This window comes from Eutrigla gurnardus (assembly GCF_963514095.1).
Source record: "Eutrigla gurnardus genome assembly, chromosome: 11".
NCBI lineage: Eukaryota > Metazoa > Chordata > Actinopteri > Perciformes > Triglidae > Eutrigla > Eutrigla gurnardus.
This window is the reverse complement of record NC_139925.1, coordinates 14,435,018-14,449,163: the sequence shown is the minus strand read 5'-3', so window position 1 is coordinate 14,449,163 and position 14,146 is coordinate 14,435,018. Positions and strand designations below refer to the sequence as shown.

Here is a 14,146-nt window from a genome sequence, read left to right as displayed (position 1 = left end):
TGATTGTCATAAAGTAGGTTAATTGTAATCAAATGACAGCCAGGGTGTATGTAGCCAGGGTGTCAAACTGGTGAAGACATTCAGCATTATGGGTATATACTTAAAGACTGCAAGGCATTGTGTGAAGCAGGTCATGAGTCAGTGATGGAGTCCCAGAAGACATGTGGTCTCTTTGGAAAGGGCCACATGATTTACATAGAAGTGGCATTTCTGCTAACGAGGAGAAGTTGGTGCGTGTGTGTTTAAGACTAATACAGGGCAAAATTAAAGGATGAGTGAATTCTAATGAGAGGGTAGGAGGATGAGTTAACTTGTCATTTGGATTCAATTTAAAAGGGAAAGTATAGTCATCCGAATCTATAGCTACAGGGTATTTAATTCCCAGTACCCTAGAGTAATAAATGTAAATTCCAGCTTTGAAATGTTCTTCCTTTACTCAAGGACAGTTCACTGGAGGTGTAGTTAACAGAGTGCTGTCAAAGCAAGTCTGGAGTCCTCGTGAGGACACAGCATTCTCCTTCAAAAGCTGCGTTCATACTATTGATGGTTAATTCTTGATTGGAAACAGCAGTTGCCAAAAGCAACAAGCCACTCAAGGTCCACTTACATCGTTGCTCCGGTGCTTCGGGTGCTTTGGGTGCTTTTGACTGGATCACTTCACTTCTTGAGTGAAGATGAAGTCCTAAAAGTCCTCAGTATAATGGAGAGTTCATACATTTGGTGCTGAATATATGTCCCTAATCTCCCGTCCTCCATTCCCTCAGCCACATTTGCCTTCGGTCTCTGCTCCTCTCTCTTTCCCTCACAGCATTCTCTCTGTTAAATAGCTGAATGCTGTCAACATCAGCACTCCAGAAGCAGCCACAGATAATCAATAAACAATCGTACCAGTTCATGAGTTAGAGCGTTTTTAAAAAGTTAGTTTTTTCCCCCGATTGTGAAGACTCACTTCTGTCTTCTTTCTCTTCCATTTTCTATGTGAAATTGGAGTTTATTGGTAGCCTGATCCAGGCCATGCTCCGGGCTGTGGTCTGCCCTTCAGCTCTGGGGGATACATTAGTCCGTCTGCAGCAGCTGGAACTTCAGAGGGGAAGGAAAGAGGGGGAAAGTGCTGCACTCACTTGTTCCTGTGTCGAAAGGATGGGGGGGGGAGAAAGCAAGTGGGACAGAGAACGTTGTGGTTAAAACCTGGAAAATGTATCTATATGTCTGGAGGACTATGTGATCTAATAGGCTAATGAGGGCATTTTAATAATGATAGAACTCGCCGTGCTTCAGCTTTTCAAAAGGCCTCTCGTTAACCTCATTCTCTTACTCAGAACTTGGACACGGTCACATTCACTTGGAAGTGCTTGCGATGACTTGGACGCGTTCCGATTTACCTGCTTTCACTCTGACTTGAGAGCTCGCTGACTTGGAAGGACGTTCATTGAATCACATTGACCCCCGCAGACTTGGAAGCGATCGCGGTGTTGGAACGACATAAAAACACTCAAATGTATGATTCCATTTTCCATATCATTCCAGATAATTTTTACTGCATGGCCCGTCGTTAACCTAGACTGTGAGTGCTCGATGCTGCTAATGCAGCTGAATGCAGGGAACGCACTGACCTGCCTTGGTTCACACTGCAGCTCCAAAGCTTTTGGAGTTCTGGATTAAAGCTAAAGTAGAAACCTTCCTAATACTACTTTCAACACCAGTGAATAAAGTTGCCTCAAAAATGAAACGGTTGGATGTAACTATAAATACATTAGCCATTAACTTAACCCTGGTGCTAAATTCAGCTTTACGAGACGTTGCAGTGTGGCAGGGAAAACTGGCCTCGTGTTTGTGGTCCCCCGAAACAAAAGGACTTTTTTTTTTAAAATATCTTTGCCCATCGATATTAAGAGTCTCAATCTCAAGCCCCCTCTCCCTCTTGGATGTTTGCCTGGTGCCGGGTTGGACTGGGCTATTATTGGAATATCTATGTGTGTGTTTACGTGCGGAGAGGAAAGGGATGGAATGTAGCTATGTGTTGCTGCATTTATCTATCTGTTTATCAGCAACACGGGGTAAATGTTTCCCGAGGAAGCGAGACATGTCTGCATTTCCCCAGATGAACGGCTCTGACAGACAAATGCAAGCCGGCAATCAATTATTCAAGTGTGTGTGTGTGTGTGTGTGTGTGTGTGTGTGTGTGTGTGTGTGTGTGTGTGTGTGTGTGTGTGTGTGTGTGTGTGTGTGGGATGAGGACAACTCACTGCAGGGACGTGGAGGACATGCATCATTGCCAGTGGAAAGACACTGCATGTCGTCCTTCAGAGACGGGCAGAGGGGAAATGAATCACTTCCTCCTCTCCTCCTGACCCAACCTCTCTCCTTCATCTCTTGTCCCTGTGACCAAAACGGTTCCCATGCTTAGGGATGTAGTCGGGGGGGTGCAAGGAAAACACACACCCACACTTTGTGCCCTGCTGGGTTTTGATTCACTTTCTCTTGGCCTACTTTTTAACTGCGTAATTGTTTTCCAACCACAGCTGCCTGAACCATAACTGTTCCGAGTTCACAGTCAACGGCGTCACTTATGATTCGTACGACGCGTTTCAGAAATCCAAGACTACGGTTGACGACAACTGTGCGTTTATTGGAGGCATTCACTCAGTTCATTTTATTTTTACACTAAGAAGAGACTAGGCTTTGATTGATTCTGTCACACCACCTAATTTAAAGTGGAATAAGCGGATAGATAATATCACCTGACCCTTCCTTGAAGGGTTAGTTCACTCAATTTAGGACTTTTATGACTTTTTATTGTTGTGTGAAAAATTCCTTTCATCTCCATAGTTTTATCAAAGGATGATACATCAAAACCTGGACATATTAAACCATCTGTGTGGCTAGATATCACTAGAGGTGTGTGAGAAAGTATGTCTTTGTGGAATTTAGCCAGTTCTGCCTTCTATTATCTACTAACCCATATATTACAACTGTCTTACTCCACAATTTGGGCACAGGCAGGTCTATAACCCTCTGGTTTTTAAACATGGATCCAGGAACCCTTTGGTTGCTTGAGGAGATTCCAGCCATATAAAGCAGTCTAGACTTCAATATAACAGCTTCATATAAAACCGATAGGAATCAGAATTACAGTCATCGTTTTTACTATCCTATCAGCATGCAGGGTTTCGACACACACCGGGGCCAACGCTGCCATCACAGAGCACGGTGAAACATTTTAAAAGGATATAAATAATAGTATGATGTAATACTTTAGCTAAAAGAAAGCTATAGTTGATCTACTTTAGGTATTCCTGAAGCAAATGAAGACCTCATCTCCTCTCATCATTGTGAGTTGTGCACTTCAAAGTTTTTGTGGTGTCTAGCCCGAGCTGAGACGCCCTCAAGTCCTCCGAGCTCTCATGCAAAACTACACAGAGTGGAACATACACACGGAACTCACGCACATATGTTTGCTCTTATACCGACTAAAAAAACCCTCCCCATCAACATATGGAAACCATAGTGGTTTCCTTACTAGTGTCAGCAAGGATATGGTTTCGCCAGTGGGATTTGAACATGTTGATGTAACCGAGGAATCACTTAGTTGAACTAAGACCCACTTTCAGGTGTTGTCTATGGCTTTGAGTGGAAAAAAATCCCGGTTTGCACCATTCACCTGCACATTTGTTTGTTTTCAGTCTAGCAAGCCTGCACAAAGAGGCATTCAAACACCGTATAAGCAGATAAGCACACACACATTCGGTGTCCCATCTCTCCGATCCCTCTGCCTGATCTTCTGATCCTCTGACTTGATGTCACGCATGAGCGTGCTGAATCCTGCCGCGTTGCAATCTGCATAAGCACAACCCCGAGGGCACCCGTCAGCGGTGAAAACCCCCTATCCCTTCAGTGCGGTGTTTCCAAAACGGCTTTTCTGGGGACTCCGCGTCCACAACAGGCCTAATCAGTAAATCACGCACTTTTATCTGGCAACCCTCATAAAATCTACTGCAACCCACCTGTGGTTTCTCACCCAGTCTTTGGGTGTAACTGCGTTACGAATGCTCAAGGGTCCCATGCTTTGATGTCACCTGCATGAAAGCAACAGTAGAAGTGTGAGGCAACTATAACTGAGCTTATACAGTTCGGGCGATGCTCCGGCCAAACCGAAGCAGCTTCCTCATCTGTATGTGTGTATTTCCTAGCGGTCTGGCAGTATATCTAAGCGGTACCAGGTGTGTGGGTGTTAATTTACAGACCTGAGTTTGTGAGGGTTCATGCCCTGGCAACCTTTCTCTCTCTCTCTCTCTCTCTCTCTCTCTCTCTCTCTCTCTCTCTCTCTCTCTCTCTCTCTCTCTCTCTCTCTCTCTCTCTCTCTCTCTGTGCGTATATATGCCTACACATGGGCCTCAGAAACTATTAAGTCAAGTGCGTCCCAGCTTGAATGGAGTTAAAGTTTGCACCTGGTCCTCAGATCGTAAAACGGCAGTTAGCATAATGGATTTTAAATGAGCGAGGCCGTTACACCAAACAATGACACATCTCTATAGCAACTATAGAGAACCCATTGGTTGTCTGCAAGCAGTGACCCGTCGCCACGGTGTCCCTAAATGTGACGAAGCTTGTTGTGTGCGAGAGGCTGGATCAGAACCACATGCTGCTTGCGACTGCGTGTTTGGAGCTGATAAATCCACCCTCTTTTAATCTGATGCCCCGGTTTTCTCTGTTATCTAAATGCTCAAGAACTTGGAAAACATAGTTTCCTTCGTGACAGCTTTCATATTCAGAGCGAACCCATCCTTAGTCGTAGTCTTGATCAAACGGCGTGCTTTTCTCAGGTCTTGAACCATAAAATGTCTCTTCGGCCGTAAGCCGGTCTCGGCCAATACGCATCGCATAAAATCAAACAGAACTGTGGTTGACTCATTCGTCCTCCTCGCTTCCGGCGGTTTGTGGCGTTTGTTGTTCCCTTTGTTCACCTTGCCTCCTTCCTGTAAGTGCGGCTGTAGTGTCTTCGGGTGAAGCACGGGTGCGATCGGAACCATCGTCTGAAATAGCCGAGTGAGTCACTCGGGCGGTCAGGGGGAGGCAGACTCACATGGCGAGATGATTTTCCACGACTCATTCCAGATTGCTGACTCGTCACGATTAGTAAGTGATATGTAAGCGAGGTGGTCTCTCTCAAAAACAAAAACGTGGGCAGTCTGCATGCTCAGTGTTTGTTCTGCCTTCAGGCCGAGGCGCTGTGTGGCTCTCAGCGATGCATTTTGCACTATCTTTATGATTTTTCTGGATGCATTGTGATTTTTTAACTCTGCTTTGCTCTCTTTTACGCTCTCAGAACACGTCTGGGTTAACTGCAGTCAACGGAACACAAAGCTCCTCAAAGTTGACATTTTGGAGCTACAAGGTTTTTTTTCCCGCGATAGCAACAGTTGCTATGACACCGCCGGTATCGCTGACTGTTATCATAATCACGGTGGCCCCAGTCTTGAATGTCTTGGCAGTGACTTGCATCCACCTGACGTCTCTCTCTCAGCTGTGCGTGTTTCTCTTGCTTCCTCCCTCCATCTGGTTATACTCTTATCTCACACTGCTACTCCTGTGTCAGGTGTGTGTGTGTGTGTGTGTGTGTGTGTGTGTGTGTGTGTGTGTGTGTGTGTGTGTGTGTGTGTGTGTGTGTGTGTGTGTGTGTGTGTGTGTGTGTGTGTGTGTGTGTGTGTGTGGAAAGTAGGGTTAAAACGCTCTTCCTCAGTTACTGTCTATCGCTATCTTTGTCAACGTCTAATAATAACTTCACCTTAGGGGTCAAGATCGTTTACTGCGAAGTCTAACGTGTCGACACAAAGGTGTGCCTCCAATTTTTTACCCGCTATCTAATTTTCCAATTTCATTTATGCTCGTTTATGAATCAGGTGTTTACCGTCGGTTTATTTCGTCTCTGTCTGCAGACGTGAAAAGAGAGTTGGCGGCTAGGAGTCATGTTTTAGTGACTGAGGGTAACGTGATTTGTGATGTGTCATATTTGAGCGTTTTTTTTTTCACAATGACTCTTTTGTCCTTGTGTGCCAACTTTGTGTTGCTGTCTCGGTTACATCGCAGCCTCCTCCAGCTCCTATTTATAGCCCCGAGTAAACAAAATGGATACATAGGAGGAGCACTCGGTACGGGTCCGTTAAGATAGTCCCGCCTGCTCCCACGTGATGTGAGGGTGCGTGGGCTTTGACGGCAGGCTGCCCGGCAGAAATGATTTCATACAGAGAAGGAAACATACAAATATATCCTGTCTGTCTGTGGAGGCCAGCTCAGTGTAACGGGGTTAACCAGAGCTAAAGGTGCTCATTATTATGTATCGGTCGTTTTTTTCCAGCATCTGTGGCCCGTCTGGCACACACTTGCCATTAGGAGTGAGTTTTCAGCTCGGATACACTTTCAGTTACACAAAGAGGCTTTTCATCTTGATTATTAGCATTTTGGAGTCCAGTTGTTCGACGTACATGTCACTTCTTACTGCGGTGTAAACGTAGTAATTGTTCCTGTGTGGGGAGCATTGCAATGCAGCATTGATTGGGCTGTGTTTAGAAGATTGTTAGTGGTTTCGCTGTAATTATTTCCCCGCTGTCCTCTCATAAAACACATGATCATGCAAAGCCCTTAAAGCTCAGGAGGTTATTTGCAGTTGCAGTTATTTTATTTTAGAGCTCATTAGAAAAGTATTTAGCATTACATTGTCTTTTGCGATAATCAGCGAAACACATCGATGTAAGAATGTCCCATGGATCACATTTACAATGCAATCATTCATTTTGACCACCTTCCATGCATAAGAAGCAGCTGATCATACAATAATAACATGTTTCTGTAGAGCCAATGCATTTTGCATGCCCTCATGTCATTTTGACTTCATACATTTTTATGTGTTTGTTCCTACTTACTGGCCTCCGTTAGATTTATTCTGCAAAGCCTCATGTAGCACTTTTTTTTTTTTACCTCTTTGGCGTCCAGTGATGTGAACACGTCGTCCCTCTGTGTTTCTTGCAGACCAAGCTTCCTGTGCTGTTGCTGGGCCATTCAGCAGACCTGAGACCAGGGGAGTTCGTGGTCGCCATCGGCAGCCCGTTTTCCCTCCAGAACACCGTGACGACGGGAATCGTCAGCACCACTCAGCGGGGGGGCAGAGAGCTGGGCCTCCGCAACTCCGACATGGAGTACATTCAGACCGATGCTATCATAAATGTATGTGAGCCGAGACGCATGCATACGCTTCGCTTTCCTCAAAAACACAAATAATAAGTGATGTACATTTTTGGTTCACAGTATGGCAACTCTGGAGGGCCTCTGTTAAATCTGGTGAGCTATTTCTTCTCTTTGTAGAAGACCCATTTTTACATTCCCAGGATATGTTAAAAATCCGTATTGTAATTTGCAGTCGTTACCAGAAACTTGACTGAGGTTTGCCGTTGTAGGACGGCGAGGTGATTGGGATCAACACGTTGAAAGTGACGGCGGGCATCTCCTTCGCCATCCCCTCAGACAAAATCCGAGAGTTCCTGGCGGAGTCCTACGACAGGCAGTCCAGAGGTATGAGCTCTCGCTGACACAACTTATTATGTTTTCATTTTATTGCTTCTATTCAATCACCAAGACAAACTGTCAGCGGTAAATTCTGGACGTTGGCTGCAAGAGTCGAACCGAGCTCTCCAAATAGGATATAATTCAGCACGTCATTCCTTTAGTTGATATTTTTCATCTTCTGAGATATATTGACTACATTTCCAGTTTTATGAATCCGCGCCCAGCATTACCCAACAGGATTATGACATTGCATATAAATCATAAAAAGAGAAAATGCCAGTTCATATCAGGTTATTCTTGTTTTTTTATTGGTTTGCAAACTTTACCTCATATTAGTGTTTCGGAACAGCGCACATATGTATTTCATACGTGACGGCCGACCTGGCTTCATGATTAAATTGAGGACAACACATGGAAGACAGAGTACATGTAAGATAAGTGAGAGAATCTGAAGGAAGGAAATATGTGTCGGACTAACATACTGGAGGGGAAAATACCTTGGAGGATATTTATTTTTATTTTTTTGGAGTTGAAAACACACGGCCTCATAAAACTGAGAGCCCAGACAGTCGCAGGCGAGAGGTTGAATGATTGTATTGTGTTGTTTTCCATCTCCAGGGAGAGCGGCTGCTAAGAAGAAGTATATTGGCGTGAGGATGATGACTCTCACTCCAGCGTAAGTTGTGAAATAGCAGCAGTGCATTCTTCATTATGCTTAGAAAAAAAAGAAAATTGGAACGTTTGCGTTGGGGGATGACTAAACTCTCTTTCTTTACCTCTAGGCTGGCCAAGGAGCTGAAGACCCGACACCGGGACTTCCCTGACATCACCTCTGGAGCTTACGTTATGGAGGTCATCGCAAAGACACCAGCTGCGATGTAAGGAAGATCTTTTTTCCCCCATATGGCTCCATCAGAGTGGGCTCAGTTTACATGAACTTGATTGCAACATCGCGTTTTTTTTGGCAAAGCACAAATGCAAGTCGTCCCTGACTGCGATATTTATGCTACACATGTGCACTCAATTCCCTGTCATCGCTCTCCACGCGACTCCTTCTCCCTTCTCGGAAAGCAAATGGACAGTATATTTCATTTCCTGCCTTTATTTCTCTCCTCTAGCTGTCAAGTGTGCACACATAGACACGCACTCAGACACGCACACGTAGCCTCCCACACAGCTGTCTTAGTGGAACATAAATTCACGGCTCGCTCTGGCGTGCCTGGAGTGCCTGGCCCTCTGAAATGTCCCCCTCCTCCCACGATCGCGGGCCCACTCCACCACCACAGCTCCGGCAGAGTGGGGCTTGGAAGACGCTGAGGTCAGCTATTTCCTTCAAAACCTCATGCAGGGAGTTAACTAGCCGCGCTGTGGTTTCCCCTACGCCTGCTCGCCCAGCCCACTCCAGAGCGGCGTCCCCTACAGGGCCTCGTCAGACTTTACTCGTTGCCCAAATCACCCGTCTTTTTTGCGTAATAACATTTCTGTGGTTCCTTTCATAATGCATGTTATTCTCAAGGCAGCACTCACGCTTTTGATCTCGCTGTGTTTGGAGTCGCTTAATGGCCTTCTTGAAATCTTGACCCCGCTGCCGAGAAACATCCAGTTGCTCTGTCGGAGGCGTTAGAGCGGCTGAGTATAATGAGTTTACGGACGCTATTGCAAGTGAAGGTGTCGGGATCTGTGTTAACACGTGGCCGTGATTAAGCAGCCGTGTTGAGAGTTCGCTTTATTATCACTGCTTGGTCTGCGTGTGGTTTCAGGTTCACTGGTTTGTTTTTTTCATGATTCATTCATACTCATTTATGAGTATATGTTTGACCAACATGTTTTTACTTGCTACGCACTCTGGCCTCGCTGTGCATAGGGTTAGGATAATGGTGAGGGGTTAGGGACCACTCCCATCACCATTGTTCCATTAGAAACAGATATTACTTTGATTCAGGTTTTGATCAAGATAACTTCATTTTGACTTTTGTTGTGTGAGTGATGGCAAGTTTGTTATCCATTATCTGTATGCCATGTAACAATAATAACTCTTGTTTTAATGAATAATTATACTAAAATACTATGCAAACAGATGGAAGAAATTGTCATAAAACAGGCACATTTAAGAATAGGGTTGATGATATTGTAAATTTTTGTTATTGTCATCAAATGAAAAAGACCAAGACCAATAATGTAGTCTGTGTCTTAGTAGACTCAGCTGCCAGCTGTTTTTCTGTTCAATTAAAAAAAACAGCTGGGCACTGTAGCTTTTAGCAAATGTAAAAATAAATAAGGAAGCAAATGTAACTTATGTAAATACTGCATTTGTTTATAATAGTGCAACTATATTTAGTGGTGGAGAATTCATTATGTTTTTCATTTTTATTTATTTATTTTTTACAACAATGCAAGAATAATAATTAGAGAAATAACAAATATGCTTTAAATACGGCTGCACGGTGGTGTAGTGGGTAGCACTACATGTCGGCCCTGTGATAGACTGGCGAACTTTCCAGGGTGTACCCTGCCTTCGCCCAATGACAGCTGGGATCGGCTCCAGCACCCCACCCCCACCCCCACCCAGGATAAGCGGTAGACAATGGGTGGGTGGATGGATGCTTTAAATACACAAAAATATTTCACATCACTTCACTGATGGTTTTGGCCCTTTTTGGCCCCCATATATCACCAGAGGTTTAAGTTCTGACACACTGACTAAGGCCATATCAGGAACAGCATTGACCCTTTGTTGTTGTTGTTGTTGTTGTTGTTGTTGTTGTGGCATCTTTACATTTATAAGGTAGTACAAATGGTAGGTATGACAGGAAATGAAGGTAGAGAATGACGGGGATGACGTGCAACAGCTGGCCTTTAACGTGGGATGTTTTGATGACATGGTCAACTCTTCTCCTTTTTCTTCTCTCCTCCAGCGCTGGACTCAAGGAGCACGACGTCATCATCTCTATCAACGGCCAGAGGATCTCATCAGCGACTGATGTCAGCGCCGCCATCAAACGGGAGGGGACCTTGAAAGTAGTCGTGCGCCGTGGAAATGAGGACGCCATCCTAACGGTCGTTCCCATGGAGATCGATCCTTGACCCACCACAATGCACACCGCAGGGGGCTGGAACTAGGCTTGACCTATCACCAGTGGACCTTATATCGGAGAGCGGCTTCTACTGACACACCCTCTTCCTGTGGCTGAATGCCAGCGTCGCCACACATCCAGGAAAATCCTGGCTTTGCCTTGAAAGACATGACTGTGCAGACGCTCTAAAAGCAGCACTGCACACTTTGTTCTCCATGTGTGTGTTTTAGCCTTTAATGCTTCGATCGATGCTACGACTGTTTGATCCCAAACAGTAGGAGCTGGTTATTGGCATATTGTTTTTTTTTATCTGCTTTCTCTTGTTTTGTGTCTTTTTTTTTAATACGGACTTATGCTCAGCCCGGCCTTCCACTGCAATTTGAAGCAATTTAGAGACTCGCTGGGCAAATGTGTATAATTGCTGTTTTCTAAACTTCTCTTTTTAAAGTACTGTAGAATGTTTTTTTTTTGTTGTTGTTGATTATGTGATGTATACTGAGAACAAAATAAAGGGTTTAACTTCTTTTGTTTTGACATTTATCATGCTGGCTTTCTCATTTACTTTCCATCTCACTTTAAATCAAGCTCACACCCTCATAAACACACACACACACACACACACATTTTGAGATGGACTGCACTCCGGTTGAGATTACAATATTTTCACAAAGAGGACATAAAAACAATCAGGATCTGGTTTAAATTGGACTTTATTGCCTTCATATGGGCTTAATAGTGGTCTGGTTTAATTGTTGGGCCACAGGCTCTGCAGGCCGACCTCAGAGACAGGAGAGCGAGCCAAACTGAGTTTATACCCACAATGCAGCAGCCACAGATGTGGGGCTCGCATGAATACACTCAATGTTTTGGTAGAGATTTTTGTTCACCACATACATTTTGGACGAAGCAGACGAAGTAGATCTCATGAGAACTACAGAAATCAGCACACATGACAAAACGCTTCAAGATCTACAGGAAGGTCTCTCTCTTTCACCGTGAAATCTGCAGTAGAAACATGGTGCCAGAACTTTTGTTACAATGTAACCTGCCATTACTCAAATGACAGGTCTGCTGTTCATCGCTGTCTACAGCAAGATTATCAACAGCTTTACAGTATTTGGTTAAAAATATAAAGGAACATTTTTGTCATTCGGCAGTGTGGCTCTCGATTTTTTACGTGTGATTTTAAGACCTCTAATAACCAGTGGATATTTATCCTTCACCCATTTTCCATTACAAGGCACTACATGGAAGCTGCATTACAGATGCTTTCCCATGATGTTACGCAACCCGCAGACATGTATCATAATCAAACATTATTTTTAGGATCGACTGGACATTTGACTTAAGGTTAAATATTATCTTACTGGACGCCCAGTTGATAGATGGATTCATTTGTGGTAATGCCAGAGGTGCAAATTGGAAGGAAAAAAAAAAAAGGACAAGCAAGTGTTGCTGCCATCTCATGGTTTTGTATAAATGTTGCAGTCTCTTGTGATTTACCCGTCCGGTTATGTTGCAAATATTTCAAGCTCTGTTTTTATTTCACTTGGCAATGGGCACCGATTCCCTGACTCATTTATTCCAAGACTGCAAAACATTCAGAAAGATTACAGCATACATTGGACGCTGAAAGTTTGCCTGTTGAATGAAGTATAAAGACTGCCAAGCTGCCAGAACCTGAGCTCAAGACTATCTGTCACCCGGGGCATGGCCTACTACCTCACCACCGCCGAGCCTTGCTGTGGAGTGATGGCCTCTCTCTCACATGCAGAAGCCAAGAAAAATCTGTATGTTTAACACTGACTGATTATAGTGGGTGATTTCATCCTCATATCTTTGTCCAAATGTTGCGTCATGATGATGGAACGTTTGGACATTTGTTTTTTTGTGATCTGAGATAGGACCTCTCCCTCATCTGGAAAAGTAAGAATCACGGAGTAGCCACTTTACCGTTGATATCATCGCATTGCAGTACTCCAGAGAACAGCTGTGACCCCATTATATGTAGAATATAGGGCTATTCAGTAGGAGTCACTTTTTCATTTTTATCATTAAGGACGTCCATGCTTTGATGCTACGATGTCTCTCTGGGCTGAGTAATGTTTGAGTGTTGATACAGTTGGGACCACTTTGCCCCTGCAGGCCCGGGCTGTTTATAACGCACTATTCATTCATTTGACACCATCTGCACCCCGGACCGGTTCCAGTGTTTGTGATAGATATGTTTTCTGTTTCCAGCATGCTGCAGGTGTTTCAATACTCAGTCATGTGAGCACACAGTGATCAAACTTGGCTGGTCAAATTATATGGTCAATTAAATCTATTGATTGTATAAGATATAATTTATTAGATTGTATGTTGTCTACGTGTGGAGATTATATTAAAGTAGTACAACTAATTTTTTAAGTTGTGTCGTGTTTATGATATGGCTTTATTGTGGTAAATAGAATCCCTTAAGATGAAAGAAATTAAATTTGGACCCGTATTTAAACATATCAAACCAGATGTAACTGTATTTTCAGGCTATATGTTGCAACAGAGAACTGTTTCCAGAGATGCTGTGACCCTGCTAGGCTCTAATTTCTGCTCCTCAATCTGGGTTCGATGGGAAACCTTGGATTGGTTCACTATCTGCTGCACAGCCTCCATCTCCTGTGAACGTAGGGAGGCGTTAATCTTCAGATGGAATCTGTAGTTCCAGGCGTATTTCAGCTCCGCTTAGAAGGAAGCCTTCTCCTTCTGCAGCTCCTCAGCTTTCTGCAGAGCATCCTTGAGCTGACTGTTACTCTCCCTCTGATTGTTCAGCTGCGTCTCGGTGGCTTTCTCCTGGGAGAAGCAACGCTCCGTCTCCAGCAGAACTTCTGTCTCTTTCGGAGCTGAAGTTCACTGCGTTCACTGCAGTCTCCACTGGCAGACCTCAAAATGAGATTACAAGATGTGCTTGTTGTCATTCAATCTCCCGCTTAACTGCCTGCTGCTGCTCACTTAACTGTATGAATCAAGAGCTTCTGCATGGTGCTAATGCATTCTGCCCTTATTCATCAGTGGGATATAAATGATCTCTGACAGATCACATATTATTAAAAACACAAAATTCAGGGAATCCAGAAACCAGCAGTTTTTTTAATGTGTAATCACCCGAATGTAGGGCTGCAACCCAAGTCTCTTAATTGCATCCACTACAGAGGAAACTAGGAAATGTGTTCTTAGAGACATGTGATGTCCTTTCCTCTGAAGTGTCACATGGAGAGACTTCTGACAGAGTTTGTGTCTAAACACATGTTCACTGTACAAATATGAGTAAAGACACACTGGTATATGGTAGTGTTTTCTCTCTGTCCGTCCGTGTTTAGCAATACACTGTGTTCTGTATTCCTACTGGCAGAGCACGTTTATGTTATTTATTCAGAATGTGTGTCCATATTTATTGATATTCTGGTTGTAAAGTCAACATTTAAAACCTACACTATGATTATAGTGTCTATACAATAATGTATTAGTATAAATGT

The 14,146-nt window shown here is 43.9% G+C and overlaps 1 protein-coding gene across 1 annotated transcript in view; it reads left to right on the top strand.

The window, feature by feature from the left end:
- The window catches only part of LOC311020950 (serine protease HTRA1A-like), a 21,012-nt gene extending 9,855 nt beyond the window's left edge, over positions 1 to 11,157 (top strand). The window contains exons 4-9 of the mRNA XM_084021233.1: positions 7,027 to 7,221; positions 7,303 to 7,335; positions 7,452 to 7,566; positions 8,179 to 8,236; positions 8,343 to 8,438; positions 10,476 to 11,157. Of these exons, the coding sequence (XP_083877359.1) occupies positions 7,027 to 7,221; positions 7,303 to 7,335; positions 7,452 to 7,566; positions 8,179 to 8,236; positions 8,343 to 8,438; positions 10,476 to 10,644 (666 nt within the window). The 3' untranslated portion in view covers positions 10,645 to 11,157. The remainder of the gene's footprint in view (positions 1 to 7,026; positions 7,222 to 7,302; positions 7,336 to 7,451; positions 7,567 to 8,178; positions 8,237 to 8,342; positions 8,439 to 10,475) is intronic.
- Positions 11,158 to 14,146: the final 2,989 nt, after the last annotated feature.